Source organism: Oratosquilla oratoria, chromosome 4, assembly GCF_046742065.1.
Source record: "Oratosquilla oratoria isolate Oo_2021 chromosome 4, ASM4674206v1, whole genome shotgun sequence".
NCBI classification, from domain to species: Eukaryota; Metazoa; Arthropoda; class Malacostraca; order Stomatopoda; family Squillidae; genus Oratosquilla; species Oratosquilla oratoria.
This window is the reverse complement of record NC_134780.1, coordinates 84,997,088-85,020,956: the sequence shown is the minus strand read 5'-3', so window position 1 is coordinate 85,020,956 and position 23,869 is coordinate 84,997,088. Positions and strand designations below refer to the sequence as shown.

Sequence of the window (23,869 nt, the reverse complement as noted above, 5' to 3'; positions counted from 1 at the left end):
AAAAGGAGGAGAAGGAGAAGGAGGAGAAGAAGAAGAATAAGGAGGAGGAGGAGAAGGAGGAGAAGAAGGCGAAGGAGGAGTGGGAGGAGAAAGAGGAGGATGAGAAGGAAAAGGAGGATAAGGAGAAAGAGGAGAAGAAGAAGAAGGGTGAGGTGGGGAAGGGGAAGAAGGAGGAGGTGGAGGAGAGGGAGGAGGAGGGTAAGGAAGAGGATTTCGGAAGAATTCGAAATGACAAAGCTGCCCAGCCTTATTGACTGGAGGTTAGCACGCGATCCTAGGATCGCCCTAAGCTAGCCCTTCCCTCTCTCCCTCCCTCCCTCCCTCCCTCCCTCCTCCCCTCCCTCCGGCAGTAGCTCCCCTTCGGTGACATTCGAAGTCTGACTCCCCACGAAGTAACCACCACCAGAGACGCCGCACGTCCAAGTTCCCCGAACTGGAGGTCCTCGTCGGGTTCGGATCACCGAACTCAAAGTAAGTGTTCTTCGTTCTCCTCTTCTCGTGCCTGAAGCTGCCCTGAAGTACCCGGAGTAAAGATACAAGCTTGGAATATCGGTGACGGAATTAAGAAAATCCCTTTGTGTTACTCGTCTATTGCAGTAACTCTTTTCTTCCGCATGGGAATGTAGTGGGCTCCTGTCAGGCACCACATTTTTATTTTTTATTTTGGTGGTAACTCAGGCTACCCCCCCGTGTAAGGGGAAAAAGCCTTTGGTATATGTATGTATGTATTTAGTGGTAAGCGTCTCGATACTCTAAGACCAACGCTAAAAAAAAAACAGGGGCTAACGTTGACATCCAAGAATTTTGAAGGAATTCAGAAATAATATTTTTATTCCACTGGAAATTATCTTTCAGGAATTGATAACCACTGGAGAACAGAAGTAAGCAAACATTGTTCATTCATGGAGGTGTATCTAAAAGTTGTGAAAAACAGAAATAGAAAATCCAGATTTATGTGATTAACCTCAGTTGTAGAAAAATTGATGGAGACAACTAGAAGACACATAGTCGAGCGTAGCTCAGAAATAAAATGTAGCTGAATTTCATTCAAATTTTGTATTATATATTCCAAAAAGAAACAGCGACAATGTGATAATCTGGACATTAAAAAGAGAATCTTGATGTTACCCTAGACTAGAGGCTATCAAGTTCACATCGCACGGAAGTTGAAGAAACTCATTATGTTGCTTGGAAACTGATAAAACCCGTGGCTACCTGAGCCCCATGTGCACTTAGTGGACCGGGGAGGTTCCCAGGTGGAACTACAATCTGAAAGCTAGTGGAAGTTAGTGGGTGCTTAGAGGCATAATTCAGTGATGAAGTGGTGGTCTCAGGGAAGCTGAAGAAAAACGATACATAATTAGGGGGTACAAGTTAAAATAGACAAGAACTGGTTTACTAATACGTTGGTCAACAAGTGGGATACACTTAGTAACCATTTAGTGAGAGCTGAAACTATCAGTTGTTCTAAGAAACGGTTGGACGACTTTATGGATGGGAATGACAGGTGGTACTGGACATGGAACTGCCTAGTGTAGGCCTTATGGTTTCTTGCAGTCTCTTTCATTCTTATGTTCTTATGTAGGTATAGAGGTAGTGACAGCTGCTCAATCCTTGGATTGAATAATCACAAGAAGAACGTTCCTCAGAACGGCCATGCATCCAATTGGAAAGATGATATGACTGGAATTCCTCAGGTTTCCGTTCTTGGACCATTTTTTGTTGGTCACACATCAGTCCATGGTATTCATAAACTACATAGATCATAGACTGAAATCTATTATAATCAAGTGTGCACCATAGAGCATAATAACAGATAATTACTCAAAAGAAATGAACAATCAAAAGATTTAAGCAGATTAGCAAAATGCTATGAAAAATTATCAGTGTAATCTAGAATAAGTAAAATAATGTGCAAAAGTAAAGAAAATAGATTAATATATATACAAGAATAAGAAACACATAAAACATGCACACTGTGTATGATTACCTTTTCATTCTTAAAAACCTGGTGGAGTTAGGGATTGTGTAAAATGTAGATTTCAGTCGATGCCCACCTTCCCAGTATACAATTAGTATCCGATTTCGATTCTCCCAGATGCTATAGTGGCAAGATGGTAGCAGACGGGGCTCCTGATCATGGGGTCCCAGGATCGAAGCTTCGCGACTGCAATGTATATATATATATATATATATATATATATATATATATATATATATATATATATATATATATATATATATATATATATATATATATATATATGTTGTACTCCTTGTTTATGAATAAATATAAATAAGTATAAGTAAGTGGTAGCTGTGTCCAAGATAACTAGAATAACAAGGAACACGAACAAACGTATGTACAAGAATCTATCACTTCATATTTGGTGGTGAATGAGACTAATGTTTACTAAATATGTGACTTTTATTATTATGTGATATCATTAATTCAATTTATTCAAAATAGATAGTGAATGACTGTGATGTGTTCGGGTGTGCGAGGCTGGAATATGACTTCATTGATACAGACCTCTTCCCTGGTTTGCGAGGAAGTTTCAAGGCTCAAGATGAACTACTCGATTCACAAATAGACTAATCAACAATAACTTGGTTCCAGATATGCCTGAATTTGACACTGTTTTAACTTCTTAAGAGAGAAGACTGAAGACTGAAATTTACTTTGTTGCTGGCTATAAGAAAACCTCGGAATGATATAGGCTCCTCCTACAACTAATTATGATTGGTTAAGATGCTCTCTGATTTCTACAAACGACCAATGGGAACACATGCCTTTTCGTAAACATCTTATCACGTGTCCATTACAGAAATGCAACATCAGCAAGACAGTATCTGGCTCGAGAGTGTTTTTACTCGAGAAGGGCCGAGCGTGCGATGCGTCATGTCCAACGCACGATGCGATGACGAAAACTAGTATCGACTAGTATCACTGTCTAGTATCAACTAGTGGTGATGGTGTTGGTGGTGTCGTCAAACCAATCACCACATAGCCCCCTCCAAAGAAGCGTGTATCCCCACACGCTATGACAAATGTCACAGCCTTTAACGACCCAGCACACACAACACACAAAACAAGACTGAAGGGGGAAAAACAGTCTTGGGGCCTCGAAATCAGAGAGGATAGAAGTCCACAAAGTGGAGATCAACCGGCCATGGGAACGATGGGCCCAGAGTGGTGAACACCTCCGACAAAAATATATCTTTAAGACAAAATGTATATATAAAAGTACATACGTAAGCGGAGTAGAAAACACAGGAGTCTTAGTCTTGAGTTTATTCCTGACTAGTTTCGCAGGTATGCTTTTTCAAAGGAATCTTTGAAAAAGCATACCTGCGAAACTAGTCAGGAATAAACTCAAGACTAAGACTCCTGTGTTTCCTACTCCGCTTACGTCAACCTGTCAGAATGTCTCAGCAAAAACACGTACATAAAAATTAAATATTTTTTCTTTTTCAATGGTAATGCAGGTCCAATTCTTCAGTGTCAATAGTATGGAAGATACATCCCCAAGGCGACAAAGACAAGCACTCAAGTGGGAGTCTAAGTATCCTTGAGGTGACAGAGACAGGGCCTCGGGTGTAGCCCAAAGCAGAATAGCGTGGGTGCTTTCCCACAAACCGGGCGACTCTGGTCAAGGGTGATGACAAGGCCGCTGCAGAATTGTCTCAGCACCCGGCCAGATCTGTGGCAACACGCCACAACTGCTATAGTGTCCCCTAATTGTATATATCTTAACTGTACATAATATTCTTAATCTTCATCAAATCATTGTATATATCCATTATAATCAATACAGTATATTGTAAATATCTTACCAAATCCACATCAACCTCGTTCAAATCTTATCACGTGTCAATTATAGAAATGCAACATCAGCAGGACAGTATCTGGCTCGAGAGTGTTTTTACTCGAGAAAGGCCCAGTGCGCAATGCGTCATGCCCAGCGCACGATGCGATGACGAAAACTAGTATCGACTAGTATCACTGTCTAGTATCAACTAGTGGTGATGGTTTTGGTGGTGTCAAACCAATCGCCACACATATATGTATATATATATATTATTTATATGTATATATATATATATATATATATATATATATATATATATATATGTATATTGAGGAATGGACGACAAAATGAGTGCCAGGGTGGTGAGATAAACACCGAGAACCGTTGAAGTTTTATTAACTGACGTTTCGCTCTTAACAGAGCTTCTTCAGAGTGTACAAACATGATCGGGAAATCAACAGTTATATATCTTACACCATTCCGTGTTCCTTCCTTAACCCACCCCCTCCCTCCCTCTCGTACCCTTCAGCTCCTGTAAGATCATCCAGCCGGACGTTTTGGACAGCTTAATAAAACCATCACGATGGTTACAGCAGGGCTGGGATGCTATAAAAGCTGCCTCTACTATTTTTCTTTTTTTCTTCTCTAACCCTTGTTTTAATATTTCCACTCCGTCCCAGTTACGTAAATGTCCGTATTCCTCCGCATGAACCACCAGGGCGTTTGATGTTCGGTGGGCCCTCAGGTCGCTCTTGTGCTCATATGTCCGCTTGTGTATGCCTGTCTCCTGTCTCCCCAAAGTAGTTTAGATCACAGCCACCACATGGGATTCTGTAAACCATGCTGTTGTTATTATGTTCATTTCTATTCTTACTTCTCACTACTTCACCTATCTTCGTACTAGATGTACTGGCGATCTTCAGCCCTGCTCTGCGGAGCAAATGTCCTAACTCTTCTGTGTGCTTGGAGTTGGGAACTACAATGAAGCCACCTTCCTTATTCTCCTTTATCTCATCATTTCTCTTTTCCATTAATTTAAGCGCTATTTTCTTCAAACTATGGAGTAACCCTTCTGGATATTTTAGTCCTGAGAACACTTTAAAAATATATTTGATTTCTCTATCAATATGTTCTTCACTACATACCCGGAACGCTCTGAGAAAAAAATCCAATTATTACTCCTCTCTTTATCCTTTCACTATGTGCCGAAAAGTAGTGGATGAGGTCATTTTTGTTTGTAGCTTTTCTGTGAACCGAGAAACCCACCGTGCCGTTCTCCTTCCTCCAAATTAATACATCCAAGAAAGGTAACTTTTGATCCACCTCGTCTTCTACTGTGAACTGAATATCCCTGTCTACCATATTCAGCCTATTAAGTTTGGTGGTGAAATTGGTTTTCTCCGGGGCAATGACACTGAAAAACAAGCCCTTTCGCTCGGTCTTAAGTGTACCAAAAATCAAGCATGATCTAATTACATGCCAGTTTGGTGGTAATAAGAAGATTTGTGTCACCGAAGCCCACTTATAATATCAGATCCCTCTGAAGCTTCCCTGTTGTTTCAGAGACCCCAAAACCTACATCACATTTTCATAGAATTTAGAACCTTAAGAAGGTGAAGCAGACACTTGGTCCCTTTTCCTATAGAGACCGAGGAGCCCGAAGAGGGAAGGCGATGGGAGCTATTGTCCGACCAGGCGGAAGAGTCCGCTTCCAGCGTAGTGCCACGACCGTCCTTCTGGCCCTTGTCTTGAGTGCCGTTTCTGGCACTCCTCGCGTCGAGCTCTTCACAGAGGTACTGTAACTTATCAGTGATAATCGGCGTCTCTATCACTGGGAATAGAGTCGCTGGCGGTATGGGGAAAAATTTAAGTAAACTAATTGCAGAACAGAGGTATAGTAGCTTTTCAAACTACCAGCCTTTCAATCCTTGGGATAATATTGCATCGAAGTAATGTTGTCACAGAAGTGAAGGAAACACTTAAGGAGGATAGTGGCAGAAGAAAGGGATAGTAATAATCAAAATATATCAGCCCTCTCAGAGATAAGACAGACAATAAACCATTTCAGCACAAGTGTCCTACTTCATCTTTTTTCTAGGTAGGTTCAAAAAAGTGTATATACACATGGACAAAAGAGTCTCCTGTCAGCATGTATTATCAATGTAAAACATACATACACATACATGCACGTGTGTGTGCGTGTGTGTGTGTGTGTGTGTGTGTGTGTGTGTGTGTGTGTGTGTGTGTGTGTGTGTGTGTGTGTGTGTGTGTGTGTGTGTGTGTGTGTGTGTGTGTGTGTGTGTGTGTGTGTGTGTGTTTTCACCTCTGATCTACTGCTCTCTCTGTGGTTACTGCCAGACTCCACCCTACGGCAGTGAGCTCAGAGCTCATTATTTGCCGATCTCTGGGTAGGTCTGAGACCACTCACACACCACGCACCGGGACAGCAAGGTCTCAACTCCTTGACTAACGTCCCGTACCTACTCACTGCTAGGTGAACAGGGGTTACACGTGAAAGGAGACAAACCCAACTTATCTCCGCCCGGCCGGGGAATCGAACCCCGGTTCTCTGGCTTGTGAGTCCAGTGCTTTACCACTCCGCCACCGAGCCGTGTATGTGTGTGTGTTTGTGTGCATCCGCACGCGCGTGTGTTCACATGTCTACATGTCTTGCAGGTGCCAAGTCTTATGAAGGAGCGAGAGACGGCAAACTGTCTCCTAGAGAAAGTCCAACTGTTGGGACAGCGACGAGCCAATCGCCTCCTCTGTGGCACCCTCTGCCTCAACAGACCCTCCTGCCATGGCTTCTGCTTCAAAGGTACAATTTATAATAAAGTTTGTGATTCAATTGAAATGGGTCGTTGTACTTGAATTTGTGAATATATCAAATGTACAGCAAATATACAAATAACTCGAAAATCATCGGCCCTGATCGGATGGTCTGATAAGACTGCCTGTTTCTCCATTCGAGTTGTGCATTTTGACAATATCTTTATGTGGAGCTATGCAATTCGACAACATCTCTGTGTGGGAGGCCATAAAGTGCTACTTTAGCGTGCGGTCTACGACAATATCCGTAGTGTACGCTGGGAATTGACATGAGTGTCCCTCATTAACCTGAGTGCTAACTGATTAAGTTGGGGTCACTTTGATTTTTTCTTGATAAACTTAATTAGTTAGCGACTAATATCAAATTCAAAGTTGAATGAAAGAAAGATGGAAAGATTCCCTTTTCAGATACCTTAATCATAAGGAATGGGAATAAGCTTGCCTTTACTGTTTTTAAAAAGAACACCCATTCAGAAAGTTACCTTTATATTTTTAGTCATCGCCCATATCAAATTAAAAGAAGCGTAACTTCGGGTCTTTTTCTCTCAATCTTTTTTTTTTTTTTTTTAAGTTCTTTCCTAACCCTTTTGATGGAATTTTGTGATTTTATCATTTACTGAGGCTCTTTCAGTTGTGGCATAAAGGTCGAAAAATACCTTTATGCGCAGCGTCTTTAATCTATTACAGAGAGTACTTTTTTAGCCTCTCTTTTGAAAAATCCTTTGTAATGTTGGCCCCCAAATGATTTTTTTTTTTTTTTTTTTTTTTTTTTAGACGCTTTCCTTTCGGGAGCATGAATGATGTTCCCCTCCTTTACGCAAACCATCACCTGTGTCAGCTTTTTGCCGGGTTCTGGAAAATACTGGGTGGGACGATGACGTCATCACCGAAGTTAAAATTTAAGGATATGAAGAAATGTTGGTCACTCTTAAGTTTTCTACCCTTCAGTTCTACTACCTTCCATAAATCTCTTCTGAACCATCTCTTTGATTCCACCTTTTCTGTGAGATATTGCCCATGATGAGAGAAGTGGTGAAATAAAATCCACTGTAAGAATTTTATACTGCCTAACGTCAGACAGCTTTATCCATCCTAGAGAATATTTGAGTTTTGAATGTTTAAGGAACCCCCAAAAAAATCATCTTAAGTTTGTGTTCTTCCTTGCAGATGCGGAGTGCCACCTGTATGCAGCCACAGTGGGGAAGACGGCCTCCTCCTTGGTCTCCATGGACCTCAAGTGCTACTCGGACTGGCCCCGTTCGAGGACCCTTCAAATCCGTGGCACCATGTCCTCGTCCCCGACCGTCAGCAACCTGGCGAAGGAGAACGCCGTCGACGATTACTACTGCAAGCGGCTCGCCGGGTCCTGCTTCTCTTCAGAGAAAGAACCCAAAGGCTGGTGGCTCGCCGACCTCGGAGAGAGCTTCTTGATCGGCTCCGTCAGGGTCAGAGTTCGGGACTCGATTAACGAGTTCTTCACGAACGTCGAGGTCAAAGTGGGCAACCAAGCTAAGGCAGGGGACTTCAGGAGCTACGAGCCTCTGGCGTATTACAACGGGAGTGCCACTGAGGGTGTCATTGTCACCCTCGCCGGGGAGTCCCCGGTCACCGGACGCTTCGTGTCTTTGCAGGCCTTCGGCGGTGTGGCTCTCAGTCTCTGTGAGGTCCAGGTACTCCCACCGTGAGCTGCTCTGATGCCGAAGAGAAGGAGTTCCACGAGGAGGTATATGCATGATACTCTTGACTTAATTACTAGTTTCCACGTAAATCAGGACATATCGATGCCTTCAGGCTGCTACCCCAAATAAGTGATATCACAGCCTCCATGCGTGAATATGGATCGTCTATAAATCTATACTTCTAATTTTATAAGGCCATGATGTTTTAGACTTAAAAGAACAAAATATCCTGGTTGCAAAACAAATAGAATTTGGAGATTCTAATGTAGATTAAATTTTGGGGTGTATCGCCCAGGCATGATCCGCCATTGTCGGATGGTAGTAATGATATAAGAACATAAGAACATAAGAATGAAGGAGACTGCAAGAGATCATAAGGCCTACACTAGGCAGCTCCGTATCCATCACCACCTGTCATCCCCATCCTTAAACTTGCCTAACCGTTTCTTAAAACAACTGATAGTTTCAGCGCTCACGACATGATTACTTGCCTATTTCCTTCTTAAATCTAAATCTGGCTAATAATGTCTGCACCATAATGTATGCACGAGTGTGAACGTACAACTGGGGAAGGTGACCACGCCCCCGCCTATGGTGGGTTTACTAACAGGTGGGATGGTTGATCAATCCCAGATTTGGTGGGCCATCAACTGGCCTGGGGAAGTAATTCACTCGAACCCCTACGGATCTTGCGATCAAAGAGCATTTTGAATAGAGCTCAAACTTCCTGATGTTGAGGAAGTTAATGGTGATGATTTGTATAAATATATACTAGTACCAAATTTGGATTATCTACTGCTTTGCAGAGATTGCATGATCAGATCGGTAAGCTCAAAGGTAAGGCGTCCGAGCCTGATGGGGTTCTACCTGATATATTAGAAAGTTGACCAGCAAATTCGATCCTGACTCTATTTAACTCTATATATAGGTCTGGTGTGTACCCTACTAGGATAATGACTCCATGTTATTGTGCAGTGTTGCATCGTAGCATGCAGCCAATGCTTTAGGAACTGTTTTAGGGTCCCCCTATAGCCTGGAACTACACATAATTTTGTCTATGTTACAGTAAAATCTCTACTTCAAGATGAATGATGATACTTTTGTATTATGACTATCCCTTCATTATGTTTTACCTCAGTACTGTCCTTCACTCTCTCTTTGAGTGTAACTCTTCTTTTCCCAAGAATTTATATCTTTATTTATATTTATATTTATATTTATATTTATATTTATATTTATATTTATATTTATATTTATATTTATATTTATATTTATATCTATATTTATATTTATATTTATATTTATATCTATATTTATATTTATATTTATGTTTATATCTATATTTCATCAAATTCATGTTTATATTTATATTTATATTTATATTCATATCTATATTTATATTTCATCAAATTCATGTTTATATTTATATTTACTCGTATATGTTTATATCTATATCTATATATACATTTATATTCATATTTAGTATTAGTTTTCTAATTATATCTTCATCTATATTCTTATTTATGTTTATGCTTATATATATATATATATATACATACATATATATACATATATATATACATACATATATATATATGTATATATATATATATGTATGTATATATATATTTGTATATATATATATGTACATGTACATGTATATCTTTATATATGTTCATTTATATATTCATATATATATATTAATCATCCTTAATCGGAGACCAAATGTCTTAATCTATAAAAACATCTTCATCATCAACTCTAAAAATATCCATCTGGAACCCAGGTATCTGTCCCATTTCGTTCATCCTCTAAAGGGTATCAATACATGGAAGGGAGTGTCTATCTTACCTCTCGTAAGTTTATTGAACAGTTACAACAATATATAACTAGCAGTTGCAGTCAACATCTACTGACAGATCCAAAAATATAAATAACGTTTCGGTTTTAGGAAAGAAGAGGAGGGGATGGGAGGGCGGGGACGAGCGAGGAAGAGTCTTTGTTGTTGTGGGTGTGGAGGACATCTCACGAACGTGGAGGCGGTCTCTGGAGTTTGTAGAGACAGGTGAGCATCGTGATGAAGACGAGGAGGGCCACGATTGTGAACCCAGTCATGAAGAGGATAAACTCTGTCTTGGACATCCGCTGAGGGTCGAAACTGTAATCGTCGAAGTCGGGGACGCTCCAGTTCCATCCGTAGCCATAGTCCCCTGGGAAGAGGAGACAAGAGTCAGGAGGTGAGATTCCTAAGGACCCGCCCGCAGGAACACCATAGACCCGGGGTTCTCAGCCTCTTTCCTTATGTACCCCGTACTTATGAATTGCTGTTCACTAGCCTCCCAGAAACCCCACAACTAGTGAAGGAAACCCTAGTGCATCCACAAAATATCACTAGTTTGTTTTATGACCCTAGTTGTGAACCACTATAGCCCACGAGGACTCATTAAAACAGGTTGAGAACTACTGTGGGCATAAACAGTGTCTGCAGACACAAACGAGAACATTCGATCGGTGACAGACTCTCTCTCCTCGCCTTTGCAGAAGATAAACACGAAAGCTTTGTTGGTTTTGTTCTCTGGAGACGAATGTGGTGAGACCGTCAAGGAAAACGATATTCTCGTTTGTGTCTGCAGATGCTGTATGATGCTCTTGTGGGCGGGACTCGCACTAGAACGACTCTAGAGGAAACAGAAACAGGACAAGGAGAGCGGGATCTCCCAGTACATTTATCTGTTGTGTCAAAGCACGAAATGTCCTACATAATATCTTGTTTTCCCTTTGACGGAAAGATTAATTCGACATGTTCTCTAAAACACATTTTACATTAAAAATACACCATTCATCACAGCTCTCTTTCCTGTATATTCGTCTAATTATTCAGTCTGCTTTGGCAGCCTTATGATTTGCTATTGAGGATGTGATTAATATCATCTCCATTCTGAATCATAAAACATTCACTTCTGCTAGGCATTGTGAGAAAATGTACAAAATGTTGTATTCCAGCAAACCAAATATTCATATATCATTAACTGTAAGAACTTGGTATTTCCTACCTCCTCAGCGAATAAGGATACATAGCTAACAATACTAACAACTTTACATCTTTCACAATATCTCTTCTCTTCCTCAGGGACGGTACTGTTGCAGTCTCTTTCCCTAAAACAAAACTTCCACACAAAAAAAAAAAATGCCGAAAACTCTTCAATTTGGATGGCAATTTGAGCGAAATTCTTCCCACTTCCACTCTCCGACCTTGTTTCAAAAATTCTTCAAGATTATTTTTATTTATTTGGTCCTGACATTAAGAAGGTTTACAGTTTGAATGGAGTCCCCCTCTTCAGTTCTTAAAAAAGAAAAAAAAAGCGACCCCGTGCTGGTGACCTGTCTAAGCGAACGTCGTTCATTTTTGTCTCTCAATTTGACATTAATCCTCTTATTGCGAATACGTCTACATTCAAATTGTTCCAGAGAAAGTAGATCAATCTCAATCCTCTAACTATCACCATATAATTTTTCTGCTTATACAAGATAATAGGTCTTATTAATCTGAATATTTTGAACCCCACAGATATGTACCGTCAATAGCATTTCTTTTTTTTTTCTTTTTTTTTTTACTGGGATTGCGGTGCAGAGTAGTACATCCACACCTAAAGCAAGCTAAACCTAACCTAACTTAACCTAACCTAACCTAACCTAACCTGATAATTAGAAAGACATTTCCTAACCTAGTAGACGTGCGGATCCCCCCCCCCAACACCGTAGCCCCATTCCCCCTCCCAAGAAAACACTAAGTTTCTAAAAAATACTACTGACATTATTATTAATTTGTGGCACTTATATATGGGGTTCAAAATACTCAAAATAATGAGATCTAGCCAATGATATAGGTAATAATTGTATCTATGAGACTGGCAAACATTTTTAGGAACTCCCAATTTTCCACGTCACTTTCCAGGCATCCTTCCTATACTGAGCCCCGAACTTGCAGAAGAATACTATTCCCTCTTCTTCGACGGCACTTAGTTTCCTCTTCTTACACTTTAAATACTATTAATTTATCCTTTCCTGGTAAATGTGTATCAAAACCTTGCAGCTCGAATGGCATTAAATCAGTTTTAGTAAAACCGGATGTTTGTTACTTTCATCTCAATTTCTGATCCTATACAAATGATTTATTCGACCTTGTAAGGAGTACACATAATATCACAAGATCATAAGAATAAGGGAGGCTGCAAAAGGTCATAAGGCCTACACTAGGTAGTTCCATGTACCTTACAACCTGTCATTCCTACCCATAAAGTCATCTAATCTTCTTTTAAAACAACCAATTGTTCCAGCGTTCACTACATGGTTACTAAGACGTTAGGGACTCTCTTGGTAAACCATTTCTTGCATCTTTCTCTCTTAAATCTAAATTTGTTCAATTCAAACCCATTACTACGAGTCCTGACCTACTGTCTTAGTATAATGACATTGCCTGCGTCACCCTTGTTAAATCCCTCAACACATTTGAATACCTCTATTAGATCACCCCCGCACTCTTCGGCTTTCCAGAGAGTGTAAGTTAAGGTGGCTAAGCCTGTCTTCCTACGGTTAATTTCTAAGCCTTTGTATCACTTTGGTCGTTGTCCTCTGTACTGATTCTAATGAATTAATATCCATTCTATAGAATGGAAACTAAAATTCTTCAGCATAGTCAAGGATGGATCTAACTATCGCCAGAAAGAGTTTAATGATTACCTCTTCACGATTGCTTGTAAGCGTCCAAGCAATAAATCTTAATGCTCTATTATCCATGTTATATATGCACTGTTTCCTGGATTAAAGGTCAGGACTTACTAACAATCCTAAGTCTTTTTCATATTCTATTTTCTTTTATATGACGTTATCTAAGCTATATCTGTTAGCTAGGTAGCGTATACCTATGTTTAACACAGTACACTTTGATGTATTGAAATTCATTTGCCATTTCTCCGACCATGCAAACAATTTATTAGGAATCTCCTGCAGTATCCCAGCATCTTCCCCCGACTTATTATGGCGTTCTGTCTAAATGTCATCCGCAAGCTTACAAACATCGATATTAATCCCATTGTCTAAGTCGTTTATATACATAATGAACAATAAAGGACCCAAACTCGAGCCCTGGGGCACTCCACTAGTAACACTATCCCATTTGGACCTCATACCGTTAACGGACCCTGCAGTTTTCTGTCACTAATCCATGCTCTAATCCAGTTCACGTCAGGAGGGACTCGATTCGTCCACTGCTCAGCTAAGTACAATTGCCTAGTGTTAGCTAAAAAAAAAAATCCCAACTGGAACACTAAGTTCTTGAAGATTAAATGTTTATATTTCTCAAAATTTGTGAAATATATATATTTTTTCAATAATTGTAACTTAGTGTTCATGTGCTCATTTTACCGAGGAAGCCACCCAGACATATTCTTTTCTAAAACCTATTAAGTCTCGTTAAGTTAGTGTAAAAAATATATATACTATCTACGATCACTATAAACCGCATAGCAAGACTGAGATCGCATGTCCTGTCAATGTCACTGCAAATATTACAGACATCTTGCACAAAAGCTGTCATTAGTGATGGTGGCAAGGCAAGCACATTGTTTTATATAAAGATTGCTGCAGGTCTCTTGATATTGCTGGTTCACAGGTCTCTATATGAAGGGAATAATAATACAAAAATTATTGTTTTCTTGTATTTTCATTGCCAGCAACACCGACAGCATGTGTGCAAGATTACAAGAGACCTTTTGTTCCATAAAGAGGTAATCGGACTCTTCCGTCGCGAAGTTTCGATCCCGGGTCCCTCAAATGTGAGTCCACCGCATCCAAACTTCGCGACGTCCGAGTTTGATGATTTGAAAGATTTTACTTTAATGAATGATTTTTTGCATGAGAGATAGATAACTGAATAAAAATTCATTAGTGAAAACAAACAAGCACATTTTTTCTGACCTTTGTGGGCGTAACTTCGCAAATACAGAGAAGTGACGAAAGCGCCAAATATATTTCATTCCACTAATAGGGTCCCAGTCGACAGAGGTCACACTTGAGTCTATTATCACCCACCACCGCAGTGGAATAGGTTGGCATTATCCAGAAAATAATCTAGTGTGTGACCATGTCTAAGTGAATCAACACTAGCTCATGCTCAGCTAAACTAAAGCAGTATTTACATCATCCGCTCTCTCGACCAAACGAGTGTTTTGAATCATCTGTCAGAATACAAAAACCCATATGTCTCAGCCTGCACAAATTAAAAAGTCAAATTCGACCACCCATGCTAGATAGAGTAGGTTCATGTCTTCCAGAGACGCGTATGTACTTGACCACACGATAATGCGGACAGGCGGCTGACCAGTCAATGGTAAGGGTAAACTGGGCGCGAATTCGGGCCCCTGCAATGCAAATCCAACTCTCGGCCATTGAGCAACGCCACCATCATGGATAGAGTACTCGAGGCTGAGTCAAAGACTACGACGAGGAGAAGTGGCGTACATCGGGGAATCATTTTCAGTCCACGATATTTTCTCCAAGTCGAAAAAAAAACAAAATAAAAGATAAGGATAAAATAAAATAAAATAAAAAGTGGTGGGCCGCATCCTTAGACTTTCTTCCCTTCTTGGTTATTGATAACAAAGCTGGTGGCCATAGTTCGGCCAACTCATAATATTCTGAATAGAAAACTTCCTATCTCAACACCTCGGGAGTAAAGAAGGATCGCCCTGACTCCTGATACACTGCCTGGGTCAAAAGCAATGCAGGAAGCCACAGCTCTTCCACAGCAAGAATCGACAAATTAATAGAAATTATTATAGAAATGATAATGATAGTAATAATATAGATTTCCATGGAAGTAATGACTTACAACACTATTAGTGATAATAATATCAGTGGTAGAACAACAATAATCATCGTAATCATTATGATTGATGGTAATAAAGATGAGAATGACAAATGATTGTCAAATATACGAGATATAAAAATATAAAGTGAACATGAACTTGGTATGAATAGTGCTTTTTTGAGAGAGGTTCGTCCACAGGGAGAGAATAATAAATATAAGCTGATGAAGAGAGTGTTTTACCCAAAAGTGGCAGGCAGGAGTGTAAATGGGAGGCCAGGCCGGCATAAACAAAGTCTGTATTGGTGATTTCTTCAAGAGAAAATGAGATCACAGGGTGAAGGCAAGGGTATATGGAAGTGGAGATATAAAAGAGAAAACAAAAAAGGGAAAGTTTCGAGTTCAGAAGGAAGGTAATATATAGAAGAGAAGAGGAACGCAAGACAACTGGAGGATTTTTTTAGCTCGTTTTCTTTGACCTGAGAAAAGAAAACGGTAAAGTACCACGGCGTACACAGACTCTAAATCTGACCGCCACGAGATAACTATTTTCGATTCTGCATTGGTAAGTCGTCGCAGATAACCACCGCTTCTCTTCTCGTAGACAATATTACCTTGAAAAGGTAGATCCAAAGGGGAAGTGAAGGGGAGATTTAAGCAGAACATTAGCTGAAACGAAGGATATTTGACCATAAAAGTTATCAGCAATCTTCTTTTGAGTAGCGATGAGCCGAGAAGTTATTGACCAAAAAACATTTTGACTTTGGGACGAGGAACCATTAGAATTAAAAACAAGGTAATCCGACATAGAGGAATGTCTGTATATGTATTGAAGATTTCGAGAAAAAGATCTTAAGAACAGCTGCAGGTCCTGTCTTTGGTTCAGACTCAAATGACTAGACGACACAACAGAGAACTCAGAGATATTGCTGAACAGCACAACATAAGCGATGTGATAAGACAGAGAAGAATCCGGTGGGCAGGACACATGACACGAATGAATCAAGACGAGATCAAAGAGGAGATATTTATGGGAGAGGTCAATGGATAGAGACCTTTGGGTCGGACGAGGAAACATTGGAGACGTTTGTAGGAGGCCGTGAGCATCAGTGGAGGAATCCGGAAGGAACGGATCCAACTAGAGTAAGATATAGAGGGATGGAGAGTCCTGTCACGAGCGACCGTTGGTCAACAAGTGGACAGAGCCAAAGGAGTAAGAGGAGTATATATATATATACATACATATATATATATATATATATATATATATATATATATATATATATATATATATACACACCCGAAGATTCGTACATGGGACTAACCACTACTTGCCTTTCTAGACGTCTGACCTACCACCTCAACACTGAAGGCCCTGAACGGCATTCCCAGGAGATCCACAACACCCACCCCAATCACCAGATCCATTTTAGAGATCAATACCAAAATTATAGACAAAGTGACAGGCACCACCTCGCCCCCTTGAAGCCCATCATATCAAGTACAGCCAGCTCCCAATGAACACCCAGCAGGAAGCCCCCACCATCCTTCCCAACCTCAAACCCTTCAGAAACCAGACGCCCTAACAACAATACAAGCCAGCCCCGTCAAGAGCAGACACTTCGGCCGAGACAGACGCTCAGGCCATGGTAATGGTCAACTGCAGCACCCTTTCCCAATGTTCACATATACTCTCTCCCATTATTGACGTGTTACCTTTACCAGTGTCCATATGTAACCTCTCCCAGTTCTAGACCACAGTAACGGTCACCCACTATGTGATCTCTCCCAGGATTGATATGTACCTTCTCCCAGTCTTTACTTTCTGCCTTTATAATATTACTTTCTCTGTATCTGTTATAAATGAAGATCCTAAATTCGATTAGTGAGACGTCTTGTTACTTGTCCCAACCATTAGATGGCTTCTGCCTGTTATTTAGTTTTTCTTTGCCTCTCCATGCTAGAGATATCTTCATAGGACTTGATTTTTTTTATAAAAAACTCATCAGAGCCAAATTTGCTGTCACATGTAATTCAATATGCCTTAAGGAAAATATCTTGCCGCGCTACTCAAACATATACATATATATGTGTGTGTGTATATATATATATATATACATATATATACATATATATATATATATATATATATATATATATATATATATATATTATATATGCGGAGTGTAACATACAAGAGCCCTAACTAGAACAAGACTAATTATCGGATCTAACAGCAATATCACTCTTCGCATTTTTAAAAACCACGAACACTACCTCAACTATCAGAAAACAAGTATCCCCCCCACCCCAAAAACAGCCAGCCAGCCACATCACGATAGGACTACACTCCCTCCCCCTGCCTCATGACCTCCCTCTCTCTTTAACGACAAGTCGTTATCTTAGAGAGAGAGGGAGGACCCGTATGTGTCGACGGAGTTCGTGTCTCGAGTGTGCAGGGACTGGCTTCTTTTCCACCGCATCTTGTTGACGACCACGGAGCCGAAGAAGCAGATGAGGGTGAGAGCGATTACTGAGAAGAACGAGACCAGGGCTGTTAAGACTTGCGCACCTGAGTCCTGGGTCGTCGTCGTGCGGACGATGTTCCCCGGCGGGACGACCTTTTCGAATGGCGTCGAGTCTCCTCCGTGGGGGAAGGTGAAGGTTGTGGTCGGAGGTTGTGTCGGGGGGAGGGTGGTGGTAGTGGTGGTGGTGGTGGTAGTGGAGGAAGAGGAGGAGGAGTCTGAGCTGTAGGTTTCGTCGGTGCCCTGGCATCCGCACTGGTAACTGCACCGCATAGAGGGGAGCTTGACGTAGGCAAGATCGGTCACGTCCCCGTTGATCTTCCCGACCTGGAAGATGAAGATCGGTCGTCAGAGGGAAGGAAAAAAAGGATAGAGTGAGTGATAACACGGGCATGTGAGGGGGAAAAGAACAGGACAGAGAGTGAGGGGAAAGTACAGGCCTAAGAGAAAAGGACATTTGAAATAAAAAGGATAGATAGAAGGAAAGATAATGGATAGAAAGGGGAAAAGTGACATGTGAGAAGAAAAAGAACACTTACCGAGGGAGCCAGACAGAGCTGAATCGATTGATCTGGGCAGAGAAATAGGACAAATCACTTCATATCACGAGGATGGGCGAACAGAGATAGGTAAAACCCTGATTCTAGTGGGTTGTTTGTGTTCAGTTGCTGTTAATGTCTGATTCCGTTCGCTTCCCACGAATGAGCTCATAAGCTCTCCTGAAGGGAACAAAAAATAAAATTCTTCTTACCTTCGTCCAGTTTCCGCGGTCCCAGTGGGTGAGGGTAAAGGCGGGGCTCATGTCCTGGTTCTGTGCTACGACGGTGCCCTTGAGGGACGGGAACAGCTCATCGCCCACAACGAGGCTGGCATTGCCCATCTCGTTGAGCCATTCAGTGGCACTGATGAGCTTCAGAGGCCCACACACGCCGTAGATATCGCCGCAGTACCGCTTGTGAGCGTTCTGGAGAGCCTTGGCGTACAGGAGCACGGCGGAGACAGTCGAAGGCACCGAGTTATCCTGTGAAAGGACAGCCTCACTGTCTACCTCCACATTGTGGCATTCGTCAGCGTCACACTCGAAGACAGCCGCCAAATACTCCCGCCGGAGATCTGTCTGGGGACCGAGGTCCCTCGTCAGGAAGGCGTCGTACTCTGGCATTGGGACCACCTCCCGCCGAAGAACGAGCGTGGGGGCGGTCACCTGCGCCAGGAGAGACGAGGGAACAGGCCCAGCATTGTCCACCATAATGAGGAACTCTGCTGCCCCGCTGGCTTTCCCTAGTTCCTTGGCCAGCCTTGCAGCCCCCTCTGTCGTGCCAAGAATGACCACAACCCCATCGCCTTCGTCCCTGAGGGTGTTTTGAAGGGCGTTGAGGGACCCCGTCTTAGGGGCCTCGTAAACCAGAGACATGCAGACGTAGCTTTCGCTCGCGGCCGTGGAGAAGAGCGAAGCAAGGGCGCGGCCCTCCGGGTCGTCCGTGTGAACAACGCTGACGGCGGTGAGCCCGAGGATTTCGATGGCTCGAACTGCGGCCTGAAAGAAGAATAGGATGAGGAGGAACCAGGGCCTCCGTCACGTTACTGAAGTAATAGAGAGGCCTTACTTTATATTTAACTATTATTAGCTGTGCTGACCATTTTCTGTTTGTTTTTATACCATTTGTTAATCATATCCGACTGTTGTAAATGATAGCGGCTAAAGGAGCTCATGAATTTAGTCGCAATAGTGAGAACTAATTCCAAAGTCGCTAAAGGCATTGAAAGGCCTAAATCACTAACTAGCTCCCCATTCACAGGGGGTTGCCCACTCCCCTCTCCCACTCCCCATCCCCACAGCCCACTGCCCCAATCCCCACTCACCATGTCTACTCTCTTTTCTCTCCCCTCGATTCCCATATAGTCTCTTCACTCCTCCTCTCACTGTCCTCATTTACTATCCCTACTTTCAGCCTACTTCCCCAGCTGATGCACTTCTATCCACTCCTCCCTCAACCTCTACCCTCACTCCATTCCAATTCACTTCAGATAACCATTCACCCGGACGAACTCCCCATCCTCACTCTCACCCTCCTTCCTTCCCCTTCGTTCTCCTCTTCCCCCAAATCCTTCTCATTACTCTCACCTTTAGCCCCCCCCCCGCTTCACTTTCACTCTCCTCCAAAACTCCCTGCACCAAACTACTTTCTCACCACTCCCCTCCTACTCCCTACACCTCTCCCACTGCTCCCCTTTACTCCTATCACGCTTCCGACTCCACTTCGTTTTAACTCCTCTCAGCTAATTACTCACCTTGACACACACTCCCACTCCTATAACGCCATCTTACTCTCCACGTCCCTTCCCTCGCTCATTCCTTACCTCTCCTCTGCCTAACGACGTCCCTCGCTGAGCCAGCCACTCCCTCTATTCCAATCCCAATCTTGCCTCATCACCCGCCCACTCACCACCCAGGCTAACTCCCTTACCCACTCTACTTCCAAACCTCGCCTCATCACCCACTTACTCACTCACCAACTAGCCTAACTCCCTTACCCACTCCAGTTCCAAACCTCGTGGCCCAATGACCCACCCACTCACCTTGACCTGATTATCGCCGATGGGGTTGTAGAGACGGACGACGTTGGCCAGGTCGGCGGGGTGAGGGGAGTAACTGACTACGGGCATGCGCAGTGCTCGCGTGGCACGGCCCACCGCCTGCGCAGAGTCTGCGTCACCAGGGCCTGCGCAAGACGAGGAAGTATCACTACATCATCACAGACAACCAGGGCTTCTACCTCTACAAGCTTTTTTTGGCCATGCCACACCTAACCACTGATGTTCCCCCTGTGGTGATATACAAATTTTATAATTTGAAAAACAAACTCCCCTTCAGCTGAAAGAAAAATAAAACCTTGGTTTAAAACACCTCAAAAGAACAAGGCATCAATGAAAAAAAAACGAATTTACCACGTTAAGAAGCACCACGACAAAGTTACACCGAAAAGGTGTAGTTACGGAGGTGGTTAAGGGGAGACTTTAAAGAAGCCATCGGGAAGGAGGTACAGAAGCTTAAGGCGATTAGTACTCTTCTTTGATATCTATTCTATAATATTTGTTTATTTGTTTGTTATTATTTGTCTGTGTATTATCATTGGCTTGATTATCATTTACTTTTGGTTATCTGTCAATCTATTATTATTTACGATTTACCTATTTGTTTATTATTTAATTATACCTATCGATTTTCTCATTTTTTTATTTATTTATCATTATTATAATTTTTTTCGTATCCGACCTAATTACGGAGCAAAAGGTTTCCTGTCGACATGCTCCGCCTTTGTAATTCTTTGTAATCCTTCAACTGGAGACTTCTTCCCGACCATTACAGAATACTAATTGATTCTGATCCGAAGAATGCTGGGAAGAAGAAGTGTATTGCTTCGCTTAGAATTACAAAGGATTTACAAAGGGGGAGCATGCCGACAGGAGACCTTTTGGTCCATATCCAGGTCGGATGCGAAAAAAATATATAATAATGATAAATAAATAAATAAATGAATATTTAGATAGATAAATATTGTAGTAATATAAATAATGATAAATAATAAGGTGAAAGTATTATTGGAGATTGCGGAACAACCGCTTTGACTGTCACGCAGTTCCTTTACCGAGGCCGATATTTTTCATAATTTTTCATTTTTTATTTATTCATTTATTATCTATTTATTCATTTGTTTTTTTATTTGTCAGTTCATTTATCTATTTATTGATCAGTTTTGCCACCTTTAGTCTTTCCTTCACTGCTTCTACGATTCCAAACCTTCGGTGCGATAGTGTCGCCCAAGAGCAGGACCCACTGGTAACCACTGACAAAAAATAGTCACAGATCTTCGACTGTTGACAAAGGACTTAAAAGAAATAGTCGCACTTCTTCAACTACTGACGAAGGACTCACTGTTGACAAAGGACTCGAAAAAAAGAAAAGAAAAGAAATAGTCGTAATCCTTCAACTACTGACGAAGGACTCACTGTTGACAAGGGACTTAAAAAAAGGAAATAATAGTATTTTTTCAACTACTGACGAAGGACTCACTGTTCACAAAGGACTCAGAACAATAAATAAATAGATAGTCGCACTTCTTCAACTCCTGACGAAGGACTCACTGTTGACAAAGGACTTAAAATAAACAGTCGCACTTCTTCAACTCCTGACGAAGGACTCACTGTTGACAAAGGACTTAAAATAAACAGTCGCACTTCTTCAACTACTGACGAAGGACTCACTGTTGACAAAGGACTCAAAAGAAATAATCGCACTTCTTCAACTACTGACGAAGGACTCACTGTTGACAAAGGACTCAAAAAAATAGTCGCACTTCTTCAACTACTGACGAAGGACTCACTGTTGACAAAGGACTCAAAAAAGACATTAGTCGCACATCTTCAACTACTGACGAAGGACTCACTGTTGACAAAGGACTTAATATATATATATATATATATATATAATATATATATATATATATATATATATATATATATATATATATATACAGTATATACATATATATATATATATATATATATATATATATATATATATATTGCACTCTTTCAACTACTGACGAAGGACTCACCCAGGAACCCGAGGAGCAGGGGCTTGCTGTCGCAGGAGGCGTACCCGGCGGCCACGAGGGAGGAGAGGGCCATCTTGACGCTGCGACGAGGGTTGCTGCACGTGTCCAGCACCTGCAGACCTGCAGAAGACAAGGAACCTCGTTCAGTGCACATACACTAACGACCTGTCATGACCCAGTGACGTCCCGGGTAGCCGAAGGCGCGCCATAAACCAACGATTTGCTGTAGCCAATAAAGGGATACAAGGTTATCAGGTCCTCCATAGGAGTGATATTACAAAGTACTTTACTCTTTTGCGCTGGGTCCTGGCCTTGGCCTTCATAAAATCTGCAAAGAATACCATCGAAATGAAAGTGTTAAGATAGTTTCCACCTTCGCCTTGACCTAGACAGGAACAATGGTACACAGTTATATAAACATCTAAGGACGGGAGTGAGGCATGGGTGTCCGCAGGGGGGGCAAGGGGGACATTTGCCACCCCCCCTGGAATTTATGGTAATAAACAGTTAATAAATGTACATGGTATTTTATCAATTTTGCATTTTCCATGTAATTTGTTATTCATTTCGTATTTTACTCGCACATTTCTTTTTTTCCCGTAAATTCTAGGTGGGGCAAATGCCCCACCTTACCCCCCCCACACACACACACACACCTGCGGACGACCGTAGTGTGAGGCCCAGTCATCAAACTCTCGTAAGATGAAGAATCCAGAAGTACTATACCAAAGAATCAAATCAACTGCTCTGTCCTTGTTAGCATGTACATATTTGCAATTTTCAACGACCCCACCCCAACACTTATCTCTCCATCTCACAACCAGACCTTTCCACGTACTATTGACACACCTGCAAGCTAAATTTCACCAAAGAAAAGGCTGGAAAGGACACTCAGGACGGAGTCAAACTCTCCTCCCAGGAAGGCCGCCACGAAGGATGCGACCTACATGCGTGTGGAGGGAATATTAGAGTTACGTTAGGTACAACAAAGACGCTGAGAAAATAATTTAATAATACAGATTTTTTAGAGCGGAAATCAAGACCTAACGGGGAGGGTCTGGGCACTAAGAGACCTCCCTGCGGAATCCCTCAAGCGATCTCTTGTCCTGGACACCAAGAGACTTCCCCGTGGATCCCCTCCATGATGTATCTTGACCTAAACTATAACAAGCTAACTTGTAGAACTTCTATCTCCCCTCTCCGCATTCTCCTTTCCTGTGGACTCCCCAACCAAACGATACCCTGTCCTGAGCCTAAGATGCTTCTCTATGTGGTACTTCCCTGTCCCCCCCCCCGTCCCCACCGCACGCATTCCTTCTGCACCTGTCCCCAACAAACTTCCCTCTGGGACCACTCAACCAGTCTTGGCCTCCAAGAGGTCTTCTTGTAGATTCCCCTACTCGAACTCTTGTCTTGGACCCCAAGAGCTCTGTCTTCTGGGCCTCCAAAGGGTCTTCTTGTAGATTCCCCCACGCACGCGGTCTCTCGTCTTGGATCCCAAGAGCTCTGTCTTCTGGGCCTTCAGAGGGTCTTCTTGTAG

General features: G+C 42.0%; 2 protein-coding genes across 2 annotated transcripts in view; one reads left to right on the top strand and one right to left on the bottom strand.

The window, feature by feature from the left end:
• Positions 1–368: 368 nt before the first annotated feature.
• LOC143025021 (uncharacterized) lies at positions 369–9,451 on the top strand. The gene is made up of 4 exons (XM_076184627.1): positions 369–471; positions 5,458–5,605; positions 6,489–6,630; positions 7,809–9,451. Exons 2-4 carry the CDS (start codon positions 5,486–5,488, stop codon positions 8,324–8,326), a joined length of 780 nt encoding a protein of 259 aa, XP_076040742.1. The 5' UTR covers positions 369–471; positions 5,458–5,485; the 3' UTR covers positions 8,327–9,451.
• Positions 9,452–10,155: 704 nt separating this feature from the next.
• LOC143025019 (metabotropic glutamate receptor 2-like) overlaps positions 10,156–23,869 on the bottom strand; it is a 28,194-nt gene continuing 14,480 nt past the window's right edge. Inside the window, exons 4-8 of the mRNA XM_076184625.1 lie at positions 22,330–22,449; positions 20,291–20,433; positions 18,462–19,247; positions 17,758–18,037; positions 10,156–10,530 (exon numbers count right to left, since the gene is read on the bottom strand). Of these exons, the coding sequence (XP_076040740.1) occupies positions 10,346–10,530; positions 17,758–18,037; positions 18,462–19,247; positions 20,291–20,433; positions 22,330–22,449 (1,514 nt within the window). The 3' untranslated portion in view covers positions 10,156–10,345. The remainder of the gene's footprint in view (positions 10,531–17,757; positions 18,038–18,461; positions 19,248–20,290; positions 20,434–22,329; positions 22,450–23,869) is intronic.